Source organism: Canis lupus, chromosome 6, assembly GCF_003254725.2.
Source record: "Canis lupus dingo isolate Sandy chromosome 6, ASM325472v2, whole genome shotgun sequence".
Classification (NCBI taxonomy): domain Eukaryota; kingdom Metazoa; phylum Chordata; class Mammalia; order Carnivora; family Canidae; genus Canis; species Canis lupus.
In genome coordinates, this window is record NC_064248.1 from 25377265 (window position 1) to 25405025 (window position 27761).

The 27761-nt window shown below is 41.2% G+C and overlaps 1 protein-coding gene and 1 long non-coding RNA gene across 6 annotated transcripts in view; one reads left to right on the forward strand and one right to left on the reverse strand.

The window, feature by feature from the left end:
• Positions 1-13821, forward strand: part of LOC118354957 (uncharacterized) — a 59343-nt gene extending 45522 nt beyond the window's left edge. The window contains exon 3 of the long non-coding RNA XR_004816454.2: positions 13693-13821. This is a non-coding gene — a long non-coding RNA (uncharacterized LOC118354957). The remainder of the gene's footprint in view (positions 1-13692) is intronic.
• Positions 1-27761, reverse strand: part of IQCK (IQ motif containing K) — a 129085-nt gene that overhangs the window by 67107 nt on the left and 34217 nt on the right. For 4 of the 5 annotated variants that reach the window (XR_003123962.3, XR_007411023.1, XM_025416371.3 and 1 more), the window contains exons 5-7: positions 24660-24712; positions 24445-24522; positions 2190-2274 (exon numbers count right to left, since the gene is read on the reverse strand). Coding sequence is in view for 2 of the 5 variants with exons in the window: in XM_025416371.3 (XP_025272156.1) it covers positions 2190-2274; positions 24445-24522; positions 24660-24712 (216 nt within the window). In the remaining 3 variants the exon portion in view is untranslated. The remainder of the gene's footprint in view (positions 1-2189; positions 2275-24444; positions 24523-24659; positions 24713-27761) is intronic. The other variant, XR_003123963.3, reaches the window with a different exon arrangement.

The window sequence follows — 27761 nt, forward strand, 5'->3', positions numbered from 1 at the left end:
CTCTTACTGTTTCATTAAAAGGATCAGAAAATGGGAAAGTAAAACAGCTAATTCCAGTGACACAAAGTATAAGTCTTACAAATGAAATATACTGACAACAAAGGTGGAACTCAGAAAGCATGTGGAAGCCAAGATTCTTTCACCTCAGTTGGGCATCACTGAACTTAAGCTAACCTGCTGATGTTCAATTATGAAGGGAAAAGACCACATATATAAAATATGTATGAAATGCTGAAAACCTAGGTCATCAAAAATCATATCTAATTGTGGGGTATAATAGAGGGTTTTATAAATGGTTTTTAACTCTTTGGGAGTAAACTGTTCCTTATAATGTGCAAGTCTATTATTTAACCTCCACACCTGACTTCAACCCATGTGTTCAAGAATGTGCCATGTCCAAAAGGAGTAGAATGACTGAACAATATTGCCTGAGACAGTAGTAAGCTCCTTATAATAGAGGACAGTCCCATTTAATGGTCATTTAACAAATATTTTGATTGTTGACTTATTAATGATATTTTTAGAATAAATCTAACTTCTTCATGGAGAACCATTTGCTGGTGTGTTCACCTCAGCCTACTTCTCTTGTAGTAACTCTGACAAGTGCATCAACATGCATCTTTGGTCTCCATGTAAATCCAGAGACTTTTCCCTGTGGTGATATTTACTACCCCTGAAATCAAATCTGAACTCATGCCACTGATGTTTAACACCCAGACTTGGGTGGAGATGTGCTTCTACCCAGAATAGGAGCTTCATACTCTGCCAAAAAATTGAAGAGGATGTATACTTTTTAGCACAAGATACATATGCCACTCTCATATGTATTTGGTAAGAATTAAAAAAAAATTTTTTTTTATTTATTTGAGCACAGCAGGGGGAAGCAGCAGAGGGAGAAGGAGAAGCAGGTTCCCCACTAAGAAGGGAGCCCAATGCAGGACTTGGTCCCAAAACCCCAGGATCATGACCTGAAAGGAAGGCAGATGCTTAACCGACTGAGTCACCCAGGCACCCCTTTTTTTTTTAAGATTTTTTTTATTGAAATAGAGTGAGCAAGAGCACAGGCACGAGTGAGTGGCAGAGGGAGAGGGACAGGGGGAAAATAATTTTTCAAAGTACATCCTTCTGAAAGGCCACATGACAATATGGATCAGGAACTTTAGAAATGAACTCATATTTTGACCTAGAAATTCCATTTCTAGAATTCATCCTACATAATCAACCAGACAAATGTGCAGAGATGGCTGCACAGAGATATCTATTATGGCATTTTTTATAATAATTATAAACTGGAAATAACCAATGGCTAAAAAAGACAGATTTCAAAAGAAAAGATTACTTCTAGCATATGATATATGTTTATATGTTATTCCATCTTTTAAATTTTTTTTAAAGATTTTATTTATTTATTCATGATAGTCACACAGAGCGAGAGAGAGAGAGAGAGGCAGAGACACAGGCAGAGGGAGAAGCAGGCTCCACGCAGGGAACCCGACGTGGGACTCGATCCCGGGTCTCCAGGATCGTGCCCCGGGCCAAAGGCAGGCGCCAAACCACTGCGCCACCCAGGGATCCCTCTTTTAAATTTTTTAAACTTTATTTTTTATTTACTTTTTTCATTTGAATTTCAGTGTAGTTAACATAAAGTGTTAATATACGTTTTAGGTATCCAATATAGCCATTCCACAGTTCCATATATGACTTGGGGCTCATCAAGATAAATGTACTCTTACTCCTCTTCACCTGTTTCACCCATCCCCCACTCTATCCATTAACATTTTTAAGGTTTGGAAAAATTTCCACCAAAATGCCAACAATGATTATTTTGGGGTAACAGTGACTCAAAAAATTTTATTTGCTCCATCTGAGTTATCTGAATTTTCTATTCTTTTCTAAAATAAACACAGCTATTGCTCTCTGTATGTATATAATATTATTTTTTAGGTAATAAAGGTCAGTCAACCCAACATTATAAGGCTGGAGGGTACTTTTAATGATAATTGGAAAATAAGTTTTGGTAAAAATTTTGAATCACTCTTTGAGATGTATTTTATATCAATCCTATTTCTGAGGTTTGGACGTTAGCTATAATACCCTGTTTCAAATTCATCTAACAGTTTTCCCATGGGCACTCCACATCATGAAAATTCCCCATCAGGCCAAATGCCATAATTGCACATGACTCTTACCAGATAGGCTCTCCAGAAGGATTGAATGCTCAGCGCTGCCTCTTCTTCTGTCAGCAGGAGGGAGAGTGGGATCGGCGGCCGTGGGCTGAAAAGCAATAAAATGGTCATATGCCCATGAGAATCCATTCTTCAGTCTCGGCAAAGCCCTTTGACAACATAATGGCCTCTCTGATTAAGTGCCTCATCCATTTCCATTCTTAGAAAGCAACAAAGCAACAATGCCATTTTTGATAGAAAAGTTTAGGCTTGAGTTCGCATGTTTTATTTTAAAATCGGAGATGGATTCATTTTCTTTTGTTTTTTAACCAGCATAGTCTTAAATCACTGTTAGCCTGCTCCACTTTGAAAGGCTCAGGCTGCTAAAGCTGCATGTCAGTCCTAAAGATGAGGCACCCATAAGGCTATGTAGACATAAAACAAGAGACAAAGTAGGAATGACTTTTAAATACTGCACTATGACTGAGACATAATAAAGGGATCTTCTCCCACCTTTCTACTGAAGGGAAATTAAGTAGTTCATCTCTTTCCCGCAGGCAAAAATATTGGAATTTATCTCTGATAAATTGCGTGCTCATTCCCATTTAATGTGGCTTAAATTCAAGCATATTTTTAAGTTAAATTCTGCTGCCACAGTTTAATAGGCAATAAAATATCTCAAGTGCTAGGTCAGTTGACACTGTTAGCTCTTATGGGATTTTTCAGATTGTGATGGGATGTTTGATCATAGATACCTTTTTTAAATAATCATGGCTAAATAAATGCTCTTTTCTTTTTCTCTTTTTATCCCTCTAAAAGTTTCATAGAGATACTAACTCCTGAAAAGATCTTATAAGTATGACTTAATTCTGGTTCCTTATGTTCATCTAAAGCACAGTTACCTCTGAAAAGCCAAGTTAAGCCTTTTTAGATATAGTACAAAGAAATAAACCTCAGGAAGGATGTGGGTCACTTGGAGACTGCTCCCAGGGAAGGTCCCCAGAAGGTCCCCAGACTTTGCAAGTGAAGGGTTCCTAAGTGCCCTGGCCTCAAGATTCTCCCTAACAACAGCCATCATTTGAGTTTATAGTAACTTCCATTGTGCAAAGATGTTGACTAACCTACCCAAGATCACACAGCTTGTAGGTGCCCTAGCTGGGATCTGAGCCCAGACCCACCAGATCCCAAAGCCTAGGCTTCCATCTCAGTGCTATGCTGACACCAGACCTCCACTGGTTAAACATTCACAGATTCCAAGCCTGGCTCAGACTACAAAGCTAAGTGGCAACATTACATGATTCTCCAGGATGTGTGGTTTTATTTCCCTCTAAATTCTGATTTTTAAAATAACAACTTATATTTGTTTTTGTTTTTCTTTTTTTTTTACAACTTATCTTTGTTACGGCATTTTTGTTTGAATGAATGAATGTGCTTGTGAGTTATTCCAGAATCAAAAAATTGAAGCCCAGAAGAATCTTGGTATTATTGTGATCATTTCAAGGGAGTGCGGTGTTGTTGCCAGGTTCTGGGTCTCAGGCTGGGCAGGTCCCTTCAAAGAGACCAAGTAAAGAAGATTCTTCTACTTCTTTGGAGAGATACTTACACCCTCAAAATGACAGCATTGTTCAAAATCTTTCACTAATGTTCTGCTTCGGTTTTTATTTGTATGATGTGGTGGCCTTTTAAAATTTTTGTTTGGTTCTCTTTCTGTTTTCACTTCTTCTTGCCTAATATCTGGGTCTCTGAGCTGCAATGGAGCATTCATATTTTGCTGGAGGCCTGCCACCGGAGGCCCTTCGGCTCCTTGCTTTCCACATTAAATGCCTGTACTCATCCATTGTCCTGATTCTTTGAATCTCAGTTGTGTGACACCAAGGAATCACACCCCTGAAGTAATTCTCCCTCACTGGTTAAAGGTCAATGGTTTCTACAGAGACTTTGGTGTTTCTAAAGAGATCTTGGTGTGCTGGCAATGGATTTGTGAGACTAACATTATCCTGCATTAATGCTAGCTGATATTTACTAAGAGCCTTCTGGACTCCCCTCCTGTAAGCATTGCTCCTTGTGTTCCAGTCATCCTGGCTCTTTCCAGCTCTTCAAAAGTGCCCTTCCACCTCAGGGCCTTTGCAGAAGGGATTTCCTCTGCCTCCAATATCTTTAGCCCCCCCAGCTGGGGGTCCTGTGTATAGCTGTGCAGGTTGCTGCTAAAAGACACCCCCCAGGTAGGCCAGTAGGAAACCCAGTCCATGCTCTTGACGCTAAGCCACTCTCAGGGTATGGGGCGCATCTGCCCCACAGTAGGGGCACCTTTTCCTAACTTACTCCAAACCTTAAGGTTCTAGAGGAGGGAGCTGACCCTTCTTCCTCCAGGCTCACTCTTACTCTTTCTTCCAATTATGGAAAGGTGTTCTTTGATTAAGTTAGGACCCAGTGGAGCTCTGTGTAAGTTTCCTTCCTAGTCCTTGGCCCAATTTGGAGATATAAATCTGTGTGGTTATCTAACAAATGCCCCGATCCTCAACTGGACTGAAACCTCAATGAGGGCAGAGACCAGGCCTGTGTTTGCTCCTCTTGGTAGTCTCCACACTTTTTTTTTTTTAAAGATTTTATTTATTTATTCATGAGAGACACAGAGATGGAGGGGGGTAGAGACATAGGCAGAGGGAGAAGCAGTCTCCATGTAGGGAGCCCGATATGGCACTCGATCCCAGGACTCCAGGATCATGCCCTGGGCCAAAGGCAGACACTCAACCGCTGAGCCACCCAGGGATCCCAGTCTCCACACTTAGGAATTATTCCAGAATCAAAGAAATCAAAGCCAGAGAGGACCTTAGGGGTAGTGACACCATTTCTAGTGGGTACTTGGTGTTTGTAGAATGAGCCTCTCTGCCTGACATAGCTTCCTAAGCACCTTTTTTTTTTTTTTTTAAAGATTTATTTATTTATGAGAGACAGAGAGAGAGAGAAAGGCAGAGACACAGGCAGAGGGAGAGGGAAAAGCTGGCTCCATGCAGGGAGTCCGATGCCGGACTCCATCCCAGGACTCCAGAATCACGACCTGGGCCAAAGGCAGGCGCTAAACCACTGAGCCACCCAGGGATCCCCATCCTAAGCACTTTCCATACAGTATTTCTTTTTTTTTTTTTTCTTTTTTAAAGATTTTGTTTATTTATTTATTTATTCATGAGAGACACAGAGAGAGAAGCAGAGACATAGGCAGAGAGAGAAGCAGGGTCCCTGCGGGGAGCCCGATGTGGGACTCAATCCCAGAAGTCCTGGATCAGGACCTGGGCTGAAGGCAGACACTCAACCCCTGAGCCACCCAGGTGCCCTCCATACAGTATTTCATTAAATCCTCATAGTATCAGTAATGAGCTCTGGTTATCCTTCTGTTAGAATGAAGAAACTGAGGCAGTTTCTATCACCATGAAATGACTCATTCAAGGTCACTGACCACATTCTGCTGAGAATCTTTTGGTCCAGGAAGCACAGGGAGTGGCCTAAGGAGAAGACAAGGCAGTTTGCAAGGTCACTGATGTGGAATTCACGGTCTCGCAGCTGTGCGTGTTTAATAGAAGAAAACACAGTTATTTGCTTACAAGAAAAAACTAGAAGGGTGGGGGGAGAGCCGTAATCATAGAAAATGCCCTCTTCATTAATTCTTACAGTAAGTAATAATGTGGCAGGTATTCATTTGTCTGACGTTCCACAGGGAAATCTGATGTCAGGACAGCAGAACAAAGTGGAGTTTGTCACTTGTATCTGAGGGAAGATTTGATGGTGCCTTTCTGTTCAGCTGCAATTTTCCTGCCTTAAGTATATATATTTTTCCTACGGATGTCATGAAATCCTCAAAGTAACAGTATTCCTGTTTTGGAATAGCAGGAGGAAAGGAGAACTGCAAATCTTGGGACAACTGGCTGGGCCAGCCCAACAAAGGGCTTTCACCCAGTAATGAAACCCCGAACCGCTTTGCATCACAATGAATCTCCAAAAAGCAAAATGAGATTTCTAATAGGCCTGTAAGCAGTAATATGAGGCCACCTTTAGTGACATCCCTGCTTTCATGGCTAAATAATGGGGTGCTGTCTAGTTCCCAAACCAAGAATAAGTATAAGAGAGCCAGTGTAAATCAGGCCAAATGAAAAAGACTTAATCTTCTGAGAGTAGTCCCTGGGAATTATCAATCATTTCAGCAGGTCAGCTTGAAGGGACAGAAGCCATGTCAGGTCCTTTTCTTTCTTTTGGAATCAGTGCAACTAGCTTCAGGTCAAATAAAAATAGAGATGGAGAAGAGGCAACCACTTATCATTGGGGAACTAGGGAGGGGGACGATCATTGGGGAACTAGGGAGGGGGACGAGGTGACATGTCAATCACAGGAGAAGGCAGCAGTGGCACCCTTGTCAAGGGCTTAAATCAGACAGCCTCAGAGCAGGCAGGTTTGCGTGTTTCAAGGGGCAAAACGGTACCGCTGAGTATGTTTCCAAGACGTGTCTTACGTGATGCTCATTTGTCATGTCCTTTTCATTTTTCCTTTTTAAGACTTATTTATTTTTTAGAGAGAGAGAGCATGAGCAGGAGGGGCAGAGGGAGAGAGAGAGAATATCCAGCAGATTCCTCACTGAGTACAGAGCCCAAATGGGGGGCATGATTTCACAACCCTGAGATTGTGACCTGAGCAGAAGTCAAGAGTCTGACCCTCAACCGACTGCACCACCCAGGTGCCCCCCCTTTTCCTTTTTTTCTTAAATGTAAATCAAATATATTTGAATTGTAAGAATCAATGCTATAATTCTGAGAATTTCTTTTCCTGATTCTGTGTGTATGCATGAATGCACACAATTGTTTCCCCTTTATTGAATGCTAGGTAAGAGATTTGTAAGACCTAAAGAAGATACAGCAAGCTTTCAAAATACACAAGGGAATCTGAGAAGTTAGTCTTTTTTAATATCTGCATCCAGTTCCAAAACCAAGAGGGACCATCCCAAAGTGGCATTTAAACAGAATAAAGCAGAAAGGAGAAAAGCTTGCTTTGTATTGAAAATTGAATCTTGGAATCCAAATTCTATCCACTTTTCATTAGGTAAGAGATTAAGTTGTTTTCTTGGAACATGAGAGCACAACCCTGATGCAAAGCCATTTACAAAATGACACAGGCTCTAAATCAACCATCATTTATAAAGCCTTTCAAGGGCCTAATATTTGATAACATCTGCGCTTCGCATACAGCAAAAGAGATTATCCAGTCCCTGCCCTCAGCTTTAACTGGTTTCCCAAATATTCTGTGTTAGAGGCATCAGTCTTGAGTAATAAACTTCAAATATTTGGAAGAAATACTGTAGAGGTTATCTGGAATGGAACATCCAGATATATGGTGACCAGCCATTAGGACTGGCCAAAGAATCTCACAGGATTCTTTTCTGTGATGTGAGGAACAGCTCTGAAAACCAGTAGAGAGCCAGCTACATTACTCACGAGCAGCCTTAAAGTGTGTTTAGAAACCATGACTACTAGGATGTGATATGGCTTTCACTCCCTCACTAAACTCCACCCTGGGGGACAGACACTCAGTTATTACCCCAGCATCAAGCTGAATCACTCTCCTAAGTGAAACACAGAATGGACTCCCATTTTACCAGCCCCATCATCGAAAGTGGCATATGGGTCTAGTCAACAGAGCTCACCTGACCATGTGAGAAGGCCAGGTACCCACCCTGCAGGTATAACCATCTTGAAACTCAGGATTGTGATACTTTATGCATTTTGATAAACATACCCAGGGTACTGTGCTATTTAGTCTCTTTGTAATGGATTACATGTTCTTTCTAATGTGACTCAAGGAAAACCTTCATGAGGGAGACCTGCCTCCTTCCCAATCTTCCTCCTCCCACTCCAGAAGGGGAGCCTAGGCAAGGGTGGGTATGTGAGAAGAGCAAACCACCTCCCCCTTCACCACTTCCAAAACCTCTTGCAGGAAATCTTAACTTGTTTTGTGTCATAGATCCCTTTTTACACTTGCTGTTTGGATTTCTTCTCTAAATAATATTTTATAAAATACAAAAGTAAATATATAAGATTTCAAAGCAAACCAGTTATATTGCAATACAGTTTATCAAGGGACGCCTGGGTGGCTTAGTGGTTGAGTGTCTGCCTTGGCTCAGGGCATGATCCTAGAGTCCCAGGATAGAGTCCCAGATTGGGCTTACTGCTGGAAGCCTGCTTCTCCCTCTGCCTGTGTCTCTGCCTCTCTCTCTGTGTCTCTCATGAATAAATAAATAAATTATTTTTAAAAAATACAGTTTTTCAAAATATTAAAAAAAAATTGGTGACATAATAATATACGTGCTCCTAGAGTATGCAGGAAATAAGAACAGCTAATGGCAGGTCAATCAACTACTGTAATTTGGAAGAAGTGACAAGAGTAGATGGTATTTCAGGATCATTGCAACAACTAGATTGGGATGTGAAAAAAATCTGATTGCTCTTAGTGATGAAGACACAGGTACTGTGGATACCCCTAAGGTTTGTTGTACACGTTCATAATTAAAAGTGAAGCTAAATCTCAGTTAGAGGTTAATGAGACTAGAGAGGCAATTTGTCTACCTTCCAAGTTCAGAGACCCCTAATCATCGACAGTTGTGGCTGGTGCTAGAGAAGGTGGGGGAGGGGGGGCAGTGATGAGGTTTACATTTAGGATGAGATTGAGGACTAAAGATTTAAAACTAAACAGGATGAATCCAAACAGTGAAATGAGACCATCTAAAAACAGAGTGACCAGGAAGTTATGGAATTTGTCCAAAAAGTTATTTAAAGGACTGCCTCCCAGATGGAAGGAAGATCCACTGTGATATGGTAGGGCAGTTACTGGGGAAAAAAATAAAAAGAAAACTTCATATATTTTTTAAAAAGATTTGTTTATTTGAGAGAGAGAAAGTATGTGCATGTGGGGAGGATGGGGAGGAGAGGGGTGGTAGGGAGAGAATCTCAAGCAGACTCCCCACAGAGCACAGAGCCTGATGCAGGGTTCCCTCCCATGACCTATAAGATCATGACTTAAGCTGAAACCAAGAGCCAGATGTTTAATTGACTGAGCTACCAAGGTGACCCAAAAACTCCATATTTCTATTCCCCCAAAGTTGTGATTTTTTCTGTAAAGTCCTTAAATATTCGAAATGGAACTCTAATTCCTGCTACTCCATTTCTGTAACTGGCTCCCCATTCAGCCATTTGCTCAGGCCTGGAATCTCCAAGTCATGCTTGACTTCTCTCTCACCCTACATTCAATCTATCAACAAGTCTTCTTGGCTTCAACATCAGAATATCCCAAATCCAATCTATTCTTGCTTCCAGCACTCCCAGCTGCCATCATCTATGTTTGCCTGCACTAGGCTCCCCACTGGCCACTTGCACTGTTAGAGTTGACTTCAGTCAACTGCCAACTGCCAGAGTGATCTTTTTTTAAAAAAAAAAAAATTTATTTATTTATTTATTTATTTATTTATTTATTTATTTATTTATTTATAAGAGAGAGACGGCAAGTAAGGAGAGGGACAGAGGAAGAGAGAATCTTAAGCAGGCTCCCTGCTGAGCACCAGAGCCTGACATGGGGCTGGATCCCAGGATCATGACCTGAGCTGAAATCAGGAATTAGATGCTTAACCAATAGAACTACCCAGGTGCCCCCAGAGTGATCTTGAAAAGTAAATTGGATTACTTCAATCTCCTGCTTGAAACCCTCCAATAGTTTTCTATCATGCTCAAAGGAAAAAAAGGTGAAAAAATCTACTCTTTACCATGGCAACCAAAGGCCCACCCAAACTGGACACAGCCTAGCTTTGCATAGCTGGCTTCATTTCCTACCACTCTTTCAGCCCCCCTCACCTCCTCTTGTCTCACTAGTCAAGTTTGTTTCCATCACAGGGCCTTCAGAGTGGCTGTTTTCTTCTTCTGGAACACCCTTCCTTCAGCTCCTTCTGGTTGGCTTACAGGGCTCTGTGCAAATGTTACCTCCTTAGAGAAGTGTACCTGGGAGTACAGCTCTCACCCCAGCCCTGGGATGCTCCATCCACTTACATTGCTTTATTTTTCTTCAGAGCTCCTGGGTCTTCTATACATTATATAATATGTTTACATGAGCTTAATTATTGTCTTCCCACTATGGGGGTCAGGAATTTCTCTCACTTGTTCTCCACTCTATAGTACCTAGAAAAGTGCCAGTGCGGGTGGGGGGGGGGGGAAGCATTCAATAAGTATTTTTGAAAGAATGAATATTATTTTTTTAAGATTTTATTTATTTATTCATGAGAGACACACACAGAGAGAGAGAGAGAGAGAGAGAGAGAGAGGCAGAGGAAGAAGCAGGCTCCATGCAGGGAACCCGATGTGGGACTTGATCCCAGGTCTCCAGGATCACGCCCTGGGCCAAAAGCAGCGCTAAACCACTGAGCCACCTGGGCTCTCCAAGAATTAATATTATTATAGATAAGAAAATAGGGATGGGGAATCCCTGGGGGGCTCAGCGGTTTGGCGCCTGGCTTTGGCCCGGGCGCGATTCTGGAGTCCCAGGATCGAGTCCCGCGTCGGGCTCCCGGCATGGAGCCTGCTTCTCCCTCCTCCTGTGTCTCTGCCTCTCTCTGTGTGTGTGTCTATTATGAATGAAGAAAGAAAGAAGAAAGAAAGAAAGAAGAAAGAAAGAAAGGAAGGAAGGAAGGAAGGAAGGAAGGAAGGAAGGAAGGAAGGAAAGAAGGAAGGAAGGAAGGAAGGAAGGAAAGAAGAGAAGAGAAGAGAAGAGAAGAGAAGAGAAGAGAAGAGAAGAGAAGAGAAGAGAAGAGAAGAGAAGAGAAGAGAAGAGAAGAGAAGAGAAGAGAAAAGAAAAGAGGGATGCCTGGATGGCTCAGTCAAGCATCCGACTCTTGGTTTTGGCTCATGTCATGATCTCCTTCCTGGTCAGGAAACTGAGTCCTGCATTGGGCTCCACATTCAGTGCAGAGTCTGTTTAAGATTGTCTCCCTCTCCCTCTGCCTCTGCCCCTCCTACTCATGCTCTCTCTCTCACAAATAAGTAAATAAATAAATCTCAAAAAAAAAAAACCCACAGAACTTTCTTTAATGTCAGGATTTATTAGTGGCAGAGTAGGTATTTGGTCTTTCTCTTGCTTGGTTATTCTGTTATCCACATTTCATCTTGCTAAACTAGTGACTACTGGGCAGCCCCAGTGGTGCAGCGGTTTAGTGCTGCCTGCAGCCCAGGGTGTGATCCTGGGGAACCAGGATCAAGCCCCACATCAGGCTCCTTGCATGTAGCCTGCTTCTCCCTCTGCCTGTGTCTCAGCCTCTCTCTCTCTCTCTCTCTCTGTGTCTCTCATGAATAAATAAATAAAATCTTTAAAAATAAATAAATAAATAAATAAATAAATAAATAAATAAATAAACCAGTGACTACTATTCTCCTAAGATTAAGGATAAAATAAAAGCAAGCATTCTTTACATCCACTATGAGTCCTCTGCAATGGATATCTTCAATTTTTATCTGCATGTCATATCCTCCCCTTTCTTGTGATATCAGCCCTCAGATTTTGCTTCAATAGCTCCACCTCCCTGTGTTGAGGGGAATATGGGTCACAGTACCTTACCTTCCCATGACCAAGGAGTCAATCTGACACCCACACTTAGCCAAGTGCATGCTGTTTTCCTAGAATGTGAATCTTGAGTGGACTGCAGAGAGTAGAGGATACTTCCTGGAAGGGTTGTCTTGAAAATACAGGTCTGTGCTTCCTGGATCCCTATACTTGCTTTCTAAGACCAAGTCCTTAACTTTTCCTTCCTGTTTGTGAGTTATCTTTTTTCTTCCAGTATATACTCTTTTCCTTAAGTAGCCTTTAAATTTCTGTTGATTGTGACAAAGCACTCTGATACCATCTTAAACCTCACAGCAACCCTGCAATGCCATGTCCAAGTAATAGAAGAGAGGAGCATGGCTTGTGAAGGAATTATTTCCAGGTTACGTGACTGTGGCAGGCTACATGATTGTTCCCCAAGATGTCCTTATCCAATCCCCAGACTCTTGAATATATATGTCCCCTTAAATGGCAAGAAAGCACTTTGTAGAAGTGATTAAGAATTTTGAGATTATCGTAGATTATCCAGGTGGGCCAATGATGTAGTCACAAGTATCCTTGTGAGAGTGATGCAAAGGGAGATGCCATTACAGTAGATGTGATGATGGACACCAGAGGTCAGACAGATGCAAAGAAGGGGTCATGTGCCTTCCAGCCTCCAGAAATTAGAGAAGACAAGAAAACAAATTTTCCTCTAGAGGCTCCAGAATGAATTGGTATTAGACTTCTAGCCTCTGAAACTATAAGAGTATTCTCTTATACTTGTGTTGTGTTATGTTATGTTATATTTGTGTTGTGTTATGCCAGCAGTTTTGTGGTAATTTGTTAAGGAGCTTTGGGAAACTAATACACCAACTAAATGGTGAAGCTCACACTGGCATCCAGCTATGTCTGCCATGCTGCTTCCCAAAGGCTCCCTGAGCTCATTCCCAAAGAGTCTCCTAGAAACAACAGGAAGAAAGAAAGGAAGTGGGACTGTGTGCTGCAGAGAAAGGGCCACCCACATGCCAACCTCCAGCTAGAAAGAGACGCTTAGAGGATTTGTGCATCCCGGCATGTCCTAAATTCAGGAAGCACCTCTCCTTCCTTCCTAAATGCTAATACAAAGAACAAAGATGATTTATTATCCTCATGAGACTCCTGGCATCTGAAGTTACTCTTCTAGAAGACAAAATAAAAAGATTTTTTTCCTGGGGTGCTGGGTGGCTCAGTAGGTTAAGTGTCTGACTCTTGATTTCGGCTCAGGTCATGACCTTAGGGTTGGAGATCTAGCCCCATGTTGGGCTCTGTGCTGGGTGTGGAGCCTGCTTGAGATTCCTCTCTCCCTTTGCCTCAGCTCATGCACTCTCACTTAAAAAAAAAAAGGGAAAAGATTCTTTTCCTTTCAACAGGGCATGGCAGCAAATTTTCTGCTGTGCCACCATTTAATTATGATCTTTAGTGCAACATGCATGCCATTTCCTGTGCCATTTAGAAGGCACAAGCGTTTTCCTTCCCACCATTAATTTTCACACAAACACACCATCATACGGCTAGTGCTTGTCCTCAAATGGCACAGTGACACTTTTGTTTTCACTTCAGCTTTTGGTCATAAGATACCTTTCACCAACATGAAAGTATTGTGGATTTTTTTCTTTTCTTTTTTTTTTCTCCCAAGGGTAGAACTTAGCTGAAAAGACATTTCACCCAAAGCAAGCTTTTCTTTTCCAAAACACAATCTTTGTCTCATTGAAGGTCCCAGTTTAATGATGTCTTTCATGAGCCTTCTCCCCTGGGGCATGGGACCAGATAGGCAGCAGGGCACTTTTGTTCCTGTGCTTATTTAGTGATTTATTTTTGCAAATGAATCTGACCAATTCTTTTTCAATCAATATAAAAAGTAAAACTTTTCTTGTTCTTACTATCATAGCAAAAGGTTTCGTTGTTTCTGATTGGCTGGTTGAGTCAGGACTCTATACCATGAAAGAGGATGATGCCAGATTCATAAATAGGAGTAAAGCCATCAGGAGATGTGATGTCATCCACCACCGCTGAAAGGTAGGGAACAAAACCCCTCATTGAGCTCTGATTAGAGCATGTAGTAGATTGTGTTATTGGTGCCAGTTATTACTTTTGTCCCTGGAAGAGAATTGTGTATCTCTACTCTGCCATATGGCTTGCAGTTTCTGCCTGGCAGTGGTGTCAACTTCCCCATAGCACTGCTATTCGACTTGGCTATGGATTTGTATTGCCCAATGAAATATGAGCAGAAGTAACGCTTGCCACTGCATGGATCAGCCACTGCTCTTCTCTCTCTGCCATGAGAGTGAGGGAGGGGGCTGTTCCTTCATCCTGGGTCCCAGAATGAAAAGAGTCAAAAGTGACATGCCGATAACATAAAAAAGGGTGGAGAATAAACGTCTGCCATTGTAAGGCACTGAGATTTGAGGGCTGTTTGTTACTGCTTCAGAACCTAGAGAAAGCTGACTACTTCAGGGTACTGAGCATAGTTGGGGCAATGCCATGTAGGAACACATATAAGTCAGGACTCTTCCATTTGCAAGTATTAGAAACCTAACTCAAACTGGCTTAGGCAAAAAAACTAAAAATTTTTAAAAGGCTTAGTAACTAAGGGGGCAGAGTTGACTTTAGGCATGACCATATAGAGAGGCCCCAAACAATGCCACAGAAACTCAGGCTCTGGCTGCCTCTCAGTTCTGCTGTTATCCCAGCAGCTCAAGGCTTATGACCTCAAAGCTCCAGCTCTCGAGAAAAAGAAAGGAAAACTTTCCTGGCTGCTTGGGAGCAATCATGGTGGTCAGGGGGATGCACAGCCCTGATTGGCCAGGCCTGGGTCACACACTTGGCTCAGAGCCGGAAATGGAATCGGCTCACCGTCCACATGGACTGATATTAGAAGAGAGGTGATCCTTCCAGGCACAGGAGGGAACCCTCTAACCAGGAGGAGGAGGAAATCAATGCAGGGTGGAGAGTAACATGAATATCTACCACAGAAAGCAAGAAAATGGAATAAAAAGAAGTAGAATAAGTACCCTCTAGTTTTGTAAATTTTTTTTACTTACTTAATTTATTTATTTTTGAGAGAGAGAGAGAGAGAGACAGAAAACACACAAACATGTGAGCAAGGGGAGGGGGAGAGGGTGAGGGACAGAGACTCCGAGCAGACTGTCTGATGTGGGGCTTGATCCCACTAACCCTGAGATCACGAGCTAAAATGAAGAGTGAGACACCTAACTGACTGAGCCACCCAGGTGCCCCTGGTTTTGTAATGGGTTGTAATTTTAATTCTTAAAGTAACTCTGTAGACAATACAGCAATGACAAAATAATTTAGAAAAGAAAAATAAAAGCTGTGTTCCTGTTCTTTGGAGTGAAACATCCTTTTGAAAGATTTCTAGGTCTAGAGTTATTTAATTCTATGGTTATCCTTGATTTTAAACATTTACTTTTTACAATATAGTTTATATATTTATTATTTATAAAGATTTATTTATTCATTTATGATAGAGAGAGGCAGAGACACAGGAGGAGGGAGAAGCAGGCTCCATGCCAGGAGCCCGACGTGGGACTCAATCCCAGGACCCCAGTATCGCGCCCTGGGCCAAAAGCAGGCGCTAAACCACTGAGCCACCCAGAGATCCCCCTAATATAGTTTATTTAACAAATATGTTTCTTTTATATGTGATAAAATCTTATTTTTATAAATTGAGAAAAAAATGTCAAGCGTTATCAATGTCTATATAAAATAACTACATAAAACGCAGTTATTTAAAGCTCAAAGTCTCGGAAAAGAAATGGGTAACTGAGAAGGGATAGACAGAGTGAAGAGTTTGCTAAATTAAGGGTAACCTGTAGGAGAAGGACCCAGCATTTATGTGAAAAGCAACTGGCAGCCACCTGTGACAAATGATCCTAACCTGCCAGCTGTGATCTGACAATATAATGACATCAAGCAACAAAGACAGCTGGGCTTGGTGGAGAATTTGTCTTACCCAGAATGTTAAAATAGAGCCAAACTCACATTTAAATGGCTCCCTAGGCTGGTAGATGGGATTCTCTGAGGCAATAAATGCTAACACACACATAATATACAGAGCTGTATCTTCCACAGCCGCTGCACACTGAAATCAGCACATAAGATGAAAATCACATCTAGTCAAAATTTCCCTTTAACATACCTCAAATTACCCATTGCATCTCTCAATTAGTGTCACATAGCCAGTGTTCTCCCAGTCTTAGCACTGATTACTCTAAGTACCAGGTGAGCTAAGAGGCAGTGAAGCAGATGGATTTACCATTCATTAATGGCAATGGACTCAGGAGCCAGGCTGCCTGGGTTCAATCCTGTCTCGTCGTTTGCCATCTTATGACCTCAGGGAAGTTATCTCTGCACCTCAGTTCTTTCTCTGAAATACAGCTGCCACTGGGAGCTAGTACTCATGGAATACCCAGCATTCCCTTATGGATCTCAGCATCCCTTGCAGTTGGTTTGGGGTCAGGCTCTGTGAGGAGAGGTGAGAAGGTTAAGAACATTCTAGGCTGAGAAGGTTAAGGTGCCTCCTCTTTTCTTCCTCTGCTTCAGTGACCTCAAAAATCATGTTCTAAATAGCCATAAACAAAAGGGCTGTCCAACCTGTGTCAGTGTTTGTATGAGCAAGAAGTAAGCTGTTATTACTTCAGTGTTGTTTATAACTGCAACCTAGCCTAACATAGCCTGACTCATACAAGGGAGACATAAAATTCCCAACCTGTAGGGTTATTGCCCAAGTTAAATTAGGTCCTATTTATCAATCGTTCAAAAGAGTACCTGAGTAAACACTATATAAATGCTTGGTTGGCAGGTAGTTATGTAGGTAGACAGACATACAGATGAACAAACAGAAGGAAGTAGTTATGTTATGAGGGGCACATAACACTGAGGACAACTTCCTCTTTCTTTCCCCCAAAAGCATACCACTGAATTAACTTACATTAAGTACATGCATACTGCAATCCAGCTATACACAAAAACTGTCCAGGAAGACATTTGTCACATTTGTCTGTGCCACATATGCCACATTTGTCTGTGTCATATTTCCATGGCATAGGGTAAGTACCCAACCAGCTTATGAATATGTCTGCTCTGTAATTTTAGAGCACATTTCAGCATTCAATACATATTAGCTAAATAAATGAACAAATAAATAACTCCCTTTAAATAGTTGGAACATAGCTGTTCGTATATGTATCAGTATTGGAAAAATGGTATCCCTTTCATAGTTGGCACCAGAATTCCTCTTAGGTAAGGAAGTAGATATGTTTAGATGAAAGACCATTTTATCGATGGAAAAACTGAGGCTCAGAGAGGTTAAGTTATCTTTGCCAAAATTCACACAGCTGGAAATGGTGAAACTTGGTCTGGAAGGTGGAGATGTGATTCCGGAGCCCAAGTACTTAACGTCTACACTTCCACTGCCACTTCACATTCTTACACCGCCCTTGGTAGATCCAGGATTTGACCTGCTGTCATCTTCTCCAATCCATCCCCCACTAGTCTTCTCAGTTACTTCATTATTCTTACTGATGACACCTTCAACACCATGACCTCCAGTCCACATGATTCCATGACCGGCATCTTCCCTTGCATCAGTCACTTAATAGAATGGCCACATCTTAGAATGGGTTGTCCCTGGAGACTGTCATATCTCAATTTTCCAAATTCCTGTTCAGATCGTAACCTCCCTATCCTCCCATCTTTCCCACTTACTCACACTTATTTATATTGTTTTCAGTCCTTATACAAGGCTAGGATTTGAGAACTGGTATCTAGAACAGGGCTCAGCAAACTATAGCCCATGGACCAAATATGGCCCATCACCTATTTGTATAAATAAAGTTGTACTGGAATCCAGCCATCCATTTATTCATGTACTGTCTATGACTGTATTCATGCTACAATGGTGGAGTTGAAGTCATTGTAACAGAGACCATATGAAGCCTGCAAAGCCTAAAAGATTTACTCCACTCTACAGAAAAAGTATTTATTAAAGGAAAAAGTATTACTGGAGCCATGTTCTTAGGGAAGCCCAAGACTCGGATTGTGTTAACCTTCCTCCTCTTTGGTGCTGGGGAGAAGTGGGTTTGGCATCAGAGGAGGGTGTGAAAGGAGAATAAGGTCAAAGTAAGGGAACTGTTGGTGCCATGCACATTCAGAACCAGGTCTCAGGAAGGGTGACCAAGGCCTCTCCAGCCACCATAAGGCTTCTGACTTGGGCCCACACCTGCTACTCTCTCTTTGCCCAGGGGCCATTTTCCTTCCATAAGTTTTTCAGCACAATCACATGAAAACTCAGTCTCCCCCATTGCCTGTCACTCCAAGCATCTCCGGTGGAGAAGAATAGCCCACAGTGCCCCCCCTTGCCCGGTTGACTGCCAGTCAATAGATACTTCCTTGCCCACGGCACATCCACCATTTAATCGAGGGGTCACGATGAGCTTTGAAAAATCTCATTGTTTCTTTTCCTTTTAATTTTTTATTATGGAAAATTTCAAAGATATAAAAAAGTAGGCAGAAAACAAAAATGAACCCATGTCACCATGCCAGCTTCAATTATACTGTTCTGCACATCAGTTATTCAGCGTCGTTCCCACCAACCCTGTCTACAGACATCATATCATTTCATATTTCATTCATAAATATTTTAGCATGTTTCTCTAAAAGGTAGTAACTTTTTTATCATGACTATGAAATGATTATCATACCTTAAATAAAAGCACAATAATTCTTTATATCATCAACTATATATTAAGCAGTCAAATTTCCAGTTGCCTCCTAATTTTTCTTTCTTTGAATCATGATCCAAATAAGATATACCTATTGAAATTTCAAAAGCCATATGGACCCCTACCGTTCCCATTTTAGTGTCTCCAAGTTTGGTCATTTCTTACTTCCGAAGTAAATACATAATGTGGTGTTTCGTTCTCTTTCTGAAAATTGGTTGATAAATCATTAACAGAATTTTTAAAATATGGTACTTTTGGAGAAAAACCTAAGATATTATTCATAGAAAAGATAATCATGCTTTCCCTTTATTTAAGATCCCCTAGGCCCAGTCTAGACCTTTCACTATATTATCTTTGCTAGTCTTCAACCCTGATTTTACCCAACCATCTGTTTTCTCCACCCCCTTTCTAGGGTTGCAGAGGGTTGCTGGTGATAATCACATAAGCAGGCTGTTTATATGCACCACAAATTCAGGCCATCAGCTGGGCCATCCCTATTTATCCCTAGTTGATTCCCTATCAAATTCACAATGGCAGCTGCTGCACCACCGCCCCCTCTTCCATGCCCCCCACAAGCCTCCAGAACCTGGGCCTCCCTCTTAGCAGATGCCTTCACACCTACATGAACAACCAGAATGACAGGACCCACCATGAACTTGCTCAACTTCTCCCCTTCCAACTCAAATTTTCTTTCACTTGTAGCTCTGGCCTCAGAGGAAGTCATATATCTTCTTCTATCTAATATATGTGTATACATGCATAGAGATATCTCTGAAAGGAAGTTCACTAAAATGTCAACAATGGTTATATCTGGGAGACGGGCTCATGGGTGATTTGTACCTTATCCTTTTTACTTTTCTATTTGCTTTTATTTTTTCTCTAAGCATGTGTCACTTTTGTAAAACCCATAATACCATTTCAAAAATGTCAGTGATCCCCAAGAAAATGTAGATGATCCCTGAGTGAGGTACTTCCAATTTTCCCATATTCTCTGTTACACTTTGAGGTAGGCAGAACAATGGCACCTAAACATGTCCACATCATACTTCCTAGAACCTTATGGTACCTTACAATGGCAAAAAGGACTTTGCTGATGTGATTAAAGACCTTGAGATGGGAAAAATATTCTGAATTAGCTGGGTGAGCCAATGCAATCATAGGAGTCCTTAACAGTTGAAGAGGGAGGCAAAAGAGAGAGAGAGAAATGTGACTAATGAGACAGGATCAGAAATATGCAATGCTGCTGGCTTTGAAGATGGAGGAAGACACCACCAGCCAATACAGGAAGCCTTGAGAAGCTGCAAAAGGCAAGGAAATGGGTTCTCCCCTAGAGCCTCTGGAAAAGAATGCAGCCAGTCCACAACTTGTTTTTAGCCCTGGGAGACCTGTGTCAGTCTTCTGACTTCCAGAACTGTAAGATGATAACTTTGCAATGGTTAAAGCCACCAAGTTTGTAGTAATTTGTTATAGCAGCAATAGAAAACTAATATACCCCTACTCTCTCTTTCTGCTGGTCATTTAAATCAACATAAAAGGGATCCGTGGGTGGCTCAGTGGTGTAGCACCTGCCTTCGGCCCAGGGCGCGATCCTGGAGTCCCGGGACCGATCCCACATTGAGTTCCCTGCATGGAGCCTGCTTCTCCCTCTGTCTATGTCTCTGCCTCTCTCTCTCTCTCTCTCTCTCTCTCTGTGCATACTCTCATGAATAAATAAGTAAAATCTTTAAAAAATAAAGAAACAAACATACATACATAAAATCTAAGCAGAAACAATTACTTGCTTTGCAACAACTAGAAAACAAGCCATGATCACCACTGCCAACCACATGACTTAGAGTAAGTGCCTCCTTCATTGAGTCTCTGGAACCAATTCTGGGGTACTCCAAAGTTTAGCTGTGGTCCATCTTGGCTCTTGGCTCCATCCGTACATCTGTCATGGGAACCTTGATTCCAAAATCAACATTTCTCTCTAGCCCCCACTTCTGAGCTTCAGGCCAATGTTTGCAATATGGATGTCCTAGAGGCACCTCAATCTCAATGTGCTTAAGATAGAAATCCTTATCTTTACCCTTGAGCCTGTTTTCCTGGCTAGGTCTCTTTGCTTCTATCCTGGGCCTCCCCTTTGCCCAGCAAATTCTCATCTTTTCAGGCACATCTCTTCTCCACTGCCAAACTCATCTTGTGACATCCATCCCCTCTACCCACCCCAACTACCTCCTTTTCTATTCTTGCTGCCCCAGTTCAAGATCTGAAGGCTGTAACCAGGCTTTCCCCAATCTTACATAACCCCTGCACTCCTGAGAGTTATCTTGCCAAAACAGCCTGCTCACATTACACACCTCTGCTCCAAAATCTTTTAATACTCTCTCTTTCACTTATGGAATAATGCCCAAACTTCATGGTTTTGCTGAAGAAACAAAATCTACTCCCTAACTCCCTTTCAGCCTTATCTTCTATCCCATCCCTGTATCTTGACATGCTCTAGGAGCCAGCTGTGCTGATTTCCTGTGCTTGGACCAAGTCCTGCCTTCTCCCACCTTTGCCTTTGGTCTTGAGTACCCTTTTCTGTTGTATCTCTCTTTCTAAGTCCACAGTGTCCTTTGATGGCAACTGCAGCCACCAGTGAGCCACATGTTACTATAGGCTGGGCCTGTTGTGATTTCATTTGTAAGTGAATCATTTCACTGCGTCTTTCTAATTTTACTTATCTAAACATTTTACTGATGAGGATATGGAGGCTTACAGAGTGACCTGCTATGGCGCTTTTAAAATATGTCTGCACATGATTTGATATTCTTCCCTTCAAAAGGTGAAGCCTCATCACACTCCCATTGAATGTGGCACTTGAGCTGTACTTAGAGACTCACTTCTAATTAACTAACTAAATATGAGGGACGCCTGGGTGGCTCAGCGATTAAGCGACTGCCTTTGGCTCAGAGTGTGATCCCGGAGTCCTAGGATCAAGTCCTGCATTGGGCTCTCTGGAGGGAGCCTGCTTCTCCTCCCTCTTCCTATGTCTCTGCCTCTCTCTGTGTGTCTCTCATGAATAAATAAAATCTTAAAAAAAAAAAACTAACTAAAAAAAAAAACCTAACTAAATATGGTCAAAGTGCAGGTGTTTGGCTTCCCAGATTGGGTCACAAAAAGCCCTGCAGCTTCCTTTTTATTATTATTCTTTTTAATCTGCAGCTTCCTTCTTGGTCTCTAGTTTCTCATCCTAAGAGAGACCAATTGCCGCATTGGGAGGACACTCAAACAGCCCATGTGGAGAAAAACAGAGGCCTTTGACAATCACCCTGTGGCTAAGCCAACCTGAAAGTCGCTCCCTCTCTGCTCAGTCGTACCTTCAGAGCACTACAGGCCCTGCGATATCTTGACCATGGCCAATGATAGACCTTGAACCAGAATTACCCAGCTGAGCTGCCCCTGAATTCCTGATCCACAGAAATGATGATATAGGAAGTATTGATTGTTTCAAGCCACTAAGTGCTGGAGTAATTTTTTACAGAGTAATAGAAAGTAAAACACCCAGGGTCATGCAACTAGTAAGTAGTAGAATAGAGATCTGAATGCTGGTTTGTCTGTCCACGGAGCTTATGCTCTTAACCCCAACCCAAAGCTGCCTGAAATGTTAGCTTATATTTTGCTTCCTTTAAAAAACATTGACAGTCTTCCCTCAAAATTCACCTACCTCCAATGTGTGCCTTTAAGCCTTCTTCAAAATGCCCATTTATTATGCTGCCAACAATCACCATATTTGCCTAAGACCTACCTCACTTTATTTGCAACTTCCCAGATCCTTTCAGCTTTAGCATCTAGATCTTAGTGTTGTCATTAAGATTAAATAAGACAACCTGTGTAAAAGTGCTTAGCAGAGGGATGACTAAATTATACTATTTATTACCTTAAGTATACTATTTTTTACTAGAATAATATGATTATACTATTTATTTAGACACAGAACTTCTTCTGCTGTAGGGGAGAGGTCTCAACTCTGGCTGTATACTAGAATCACCCAGGAAACTATTTTTTAAAAAAAACAACAATTCCTGGGCTATACCCTGAATTAATAGGGCTCATTTAATCAGTCTTGTGTGAGGCCAGGCAACAAAAGCTCCTCAGATGACTTTCAAGTGCAGCCAGGGTAGGAAACCACTGGATTGGGTCAGAGGTTCTCAACCAGAGGCTACTTTGTTGTCTCCTTGCCCTGCTCAGGCCCTCACTCCCCTGACATTTGCTAGTGTCTGGAGATATTCTTGATGGTATGGCTTTAGGGAGGTGCTATTGGCATCTGGTGGGTGGAGGCCAGAGAATTTGCTGAACATTCCACAATGCACAGGCCAACCCCACGTCAGATAATTATCTGGTGCTAAATGTCAATAGTGCTGAGGTTCAAGAAACCTGAATTAGATATTATTTCCCAGGTCATGCCCTCGTTCTTACTTGTCTCTCTGACTCTTCTGATCAAAAATACCTTTGAGAAGGATATAGCACCTGAATCTTTGCCTCTCAAAACCAAATCTGAGTACCAACCAGCTTAGCCACTGTCCCAACTGGGAGGGTCTGTGAATGGTCTTGTGCTTCCCCATTTCCCTTTAGTGCTGAACCTGTATTACAACACCCACCACAGAAACTTTAGTTAGCTGTAAATATGTCTCTCTTACCCCCAGAGCCAGAGCCATATTTTATTCATCTCTATTTACTCCACAACACCAGGCTCTGTACATTGCATGTGGTCAGGTGTTTAAGAACTATGTATTGCACCAAATTAGATTAATATAATTTAAAGTTTTATCATGCTTCTTGGCATCTCTTTGGAAGATTATGGAAATAAAGAATGCAAATGCCCATTAAAGTGAGAGCTCTTGTGTTTCGGTTCTTGTGGAGTTAAAGTGAAATGATCACTTTCATCACTTAGTATATTTATATGAGCTGCCAGGGAAGTTAATAACTATTTTAAATTAAGATATTTATACAATAAATGACTAGGTTTTTGAGCAGATTCTTTTTTAGAGAAGTTCTCCTATCCTTAAGATTCTTTTTTATTGGTTATTAAAAGTGGGAAAATGTTTCATTTTCAAAGCAAAGCAACAACGTGGAGAATGATACTGAAAAAAACCTTGTCGTAGAAAAACATGCAAATTTTCCACTTAGTAATCATTTTTACTCAGTACATTACGGGCTTTCCATTTTCACAGTGGGCAAAATTAGGCACAGGTCTAGAAGCTAAATAAGAAAACAAGGTTTTCTAATATTCTTCTTTCAATGTGTAGCTGGTCTCAGATTTTTAAAAAGCTGGTAAAGGGGTGCCTGGCTGTTCAGTTGGTAAATATTTAAAATGTAGAATTTTTAAAAAATCTTTATTCATTCATGAGAGACACAAAGAGAAAAGCAGAGACACAGGCAGAAGGAGAAGCAGGCTTCCTGCGGAGAGCCCAATGTGGGACTCCATCCTAGGACACCAGGATCATCACCTGAGCCGAAGGCAGATACTCAACCACTGAGCCACCCAGGAGCCCTAAAATGTAGAATTGATGCATACAACTAAAAATTAATATTTAGAAAAGTTTATTCATATTTCTTGAGACATAATAACCTTGAGATGGGGCAGGGAGGGAGGAAGGGAAAAAGAGAGGGAGGTAGAAAGAACGGAGAGATCAATTACTTAGGATAAGAATTCTTTTAAGTTTTCTGCTTTATTTCTGAAGTTCTTCTTGAATAATCACTACATGGATGGGATGTTCTTAGCCTATACTGAAAATAACTAGAGACAAGAGCCACAAATATAACTGACCTGGAGACCTGGGTGGATTACATGAGTTAGCTGGATTGGAGAAAACCATCATTAACACAATCTTAAAATAGGAATAAATTATTAGAGGCCTTGTGTTGGTACTTACTGATGCTTCAGCCACTGCTCCACAAATGGAATGGAGAAGAATTCTGTGAAAGACTCCCCTATCCTCTTTGGATTTTGACTGGAAACGATGCCATATGTTTGATTGATAAAAAAAACAGTAAGCAAAAATTCAAGTCAATTGTTGCTATTCTGCTTGCAAATTAACACTATTGAATCCTTAGGGTCATTGAATATTCAAAGACATGCAAAACTTACTTGTATAACCACTCGGTCAGAAAATTACAGGCAATGAATTTGGTTCTTTTTCTCTAAAGAGAAAAGAGAGAAGAGAGAATTAAATTATTCTCTTTGTCCACATGTCTGAGTAGGACAAAGGAAGAGAGGTTAATTGATTTTTTTTGTGTTAGATGAAATATGCATGAGTCTTTTATGAGGTTTATAAGTGTATCAACAAACAGTAAATCGGGGTGATGCAAAGAATTCTGAAGACAGGGACGCCTGGGTGGCTCAGCGGTTTAGTGCCTGCCTTCAGCCCAGGGCGTGATCCTGTAGTCCTGGGATCAAGTCCTACATCAGGCTCCCTGCATGGAGCCTGCTTTTCCCTCTGTCTGTGTCTCTGCCTCTCTCTCTCTGTGTCTCTCATGAATATAAATAAAATCTTAAAAAAAAAAAAGAATTCTGAAGACATTTCTTTAGTCATCTTTTTTGTTGTTGTTGTTGTTTTAAAGATTTTATTTATTTATAGCAAGGAACAGTCATGACACAGTTCTGCCCTATGAGATAGAAATGAACAGGTCCTATGGATTTCTGAAAAAGTTCTGCTTTCTCAATTTCTGCTGCCCCTCCTTCCTTGAAGCTTCCTTCTGCTTCTTTCAATCTAGAATACAGATGTGTGACTGGACGTGGAATAGCACCTTTCAACGATGAGGCTAAAAGCCACATACTAAGGGTAGGTTAGAAGGAGCCTGGGTCAATGATGACTTCCTTAATCTCTATGCCAGCTTGGGTCTGACCTACTTTGAATATCTTGATATGTAAGAGGAAATAAATGTCTTTTGGTTTATTACCACTGTTCTTGAGTTTTCATTACATGCCAGTGAATGCAGTCCCTAAGAGATAGATAGATAGATAGATAGCCAGTAAACCACAAGGAAAAAACCTTCTAGAGTACTGGGAGAGAAGGCATGCTAAGAAGGCATGGGGTGGGCCACTAGATATCCTGCCTCCTGAATCCACTGAAAGTCTCTTGTAACCTAAATGGAATCAGTCAACTCCTTTAAGAGAACTGTACTACCTAGAACATTCTATGCATTCAGTGCAATCCCTATCAAAATACCATCAAGTTATTTCATACAGTTGGAACAAATAATTCTAAAATTTGTATGGAACCAGAAAACACCCCAAATAGCTAAAAGAATATTGAAAAAAGAAAACTAAAATTGGTGGCATCACAATTCTGGACTTCAAGCTCTATTACAGAACTGTAATGATCAAGACAGTGTGGTATTGGCACAAAAACAGACACATAGATCAAGGGAACTGAACAGAGAATCCAGAAATGGACCCTCAACTCTATGGTCAACTAATCTTTGACAAAGCATTAAAGAATATCCAATGGAAAAAAAAGACAGTCTCTTCAACCAATGGTGTTGGGAAAATTGGGCAGCCACATGTAGAATAATGGAACTGGACCATTTCCTCATACCATACACAAAAATAGATTCAAAATGGATGAAAGACCTAAATGTGAGATAGGAATCCATCAAAATCCTAGAGGAAAATACAGGCAGCAACCTCTATGACCTCAGCCACAGCAAACTTCTTCCTAGACATGTCTCCAAAGGCAAGAGAAACAAAGGCAAAAATTAACTATTGAGACTTCATCAAGATAAAAAGCTTTTGCACAGCAAAGGAAACAGCCAACAAAACCAAAAGACAACCAAAAGAATGGGAGAAGATATTTGCAAATGTTATATCAGATAAAGGGCTAATATCCAAAATCTACAGAGAACTTATCAAACTCAACATTCAAAGAATAATCCAATCTGGAAGACATGAAAAGACATTTCTCCAAAGAAGACATACAAATGGCCAATAGGCACAAGGAAAAATGCCCAAGATCACTCGGCATCAGGGAAATACAAATAAAAAAACACAATGAGATACCACTTCACATCAGTTAGAATTACAAAAATTAAGTCAGGAAACAACAGATGTTGGTGAGGATGGGGAGAAAAGGGAACCCTTGTATACTGGGGGAATGCAAACTGGTGAAGCCACTCTGGAAAACAGTATGGAGGTTCCTCAAAAAGTTGAAAATAGAGCTACTCTATGACCCAGCAATGGTACTACTGGGCATTTGCCCCAAAGATACAAATGTAGTGATCCAAAGGGGTATCTGCACCCCAATGTTTATAGCAGCAATGTCCACAATAGCCAAGCTATAGAAAGAGCCCAGATATCCATCAACAGATGAATGGATAAATGGACATAAATTATATATAATAATTTATTATATATAATATATCATTATATATAATAATTTATAATTATATAATATATATATAATGGAATATTACTCAGCCACCAAAAAAAGAAATCTTGCCATTTGCAACGACATGGATGGAACTAGAGGATATTGTGCTAAGCAAAATAAGTCAATCAGAGAAAGACAATTATATGATCTCACTTATATGTAGAATTTAAGAAACAAAACAGAGGATCATAGGAGAAGAGAGGAAAAAATAAAACAAGACAAAATCAGAGAGGGATACAAACCATAAGAAACTCTCAACTATAAGAAACAAACTGAGGGTTGCTAGAGAGGAGGGGGTGGGGAGATGGGGTAACTGGGTGATGGGTATTAAGGACGGCACGTGACGTGATGAGCACTGGGTGTTATATAAGACTGATGAATCACTGAACTCTACCTCTGAAACCAATAATACATTATATATTAATTAATTAAATTTAAATTAAATAAAAAGAGAATTGTTACAGAAACCAGGAGATAGAAGGTTGCCACATCTCCCTTTAAGATAGCAGAGATAAGAACCAAGTAAATCTGGAGGTGATGGTTACCATGTAAGAAGAACCTTCCCAAGAATGAAGGGGGATTTCCAGAGTCTGCTGGAAACTTTCTCTTTTTCTCTCTAGATCTACCCTCTCCACTGTGCTCTGTGCCTCAGGAGGATGATTTTACGGTTCACTTCAACCAGGCTCCCTTACTCACTAGGTGGGTCCAGCCAGTGAGAGGTACCAGCAGGAGATCTGAGACAGGGAGGAGAGAAAGGCAGGGTGTTGTGGATTGAACTGTGTCCTCCCAGACTCAAATTCATATGTTGATGTCCTAACTCC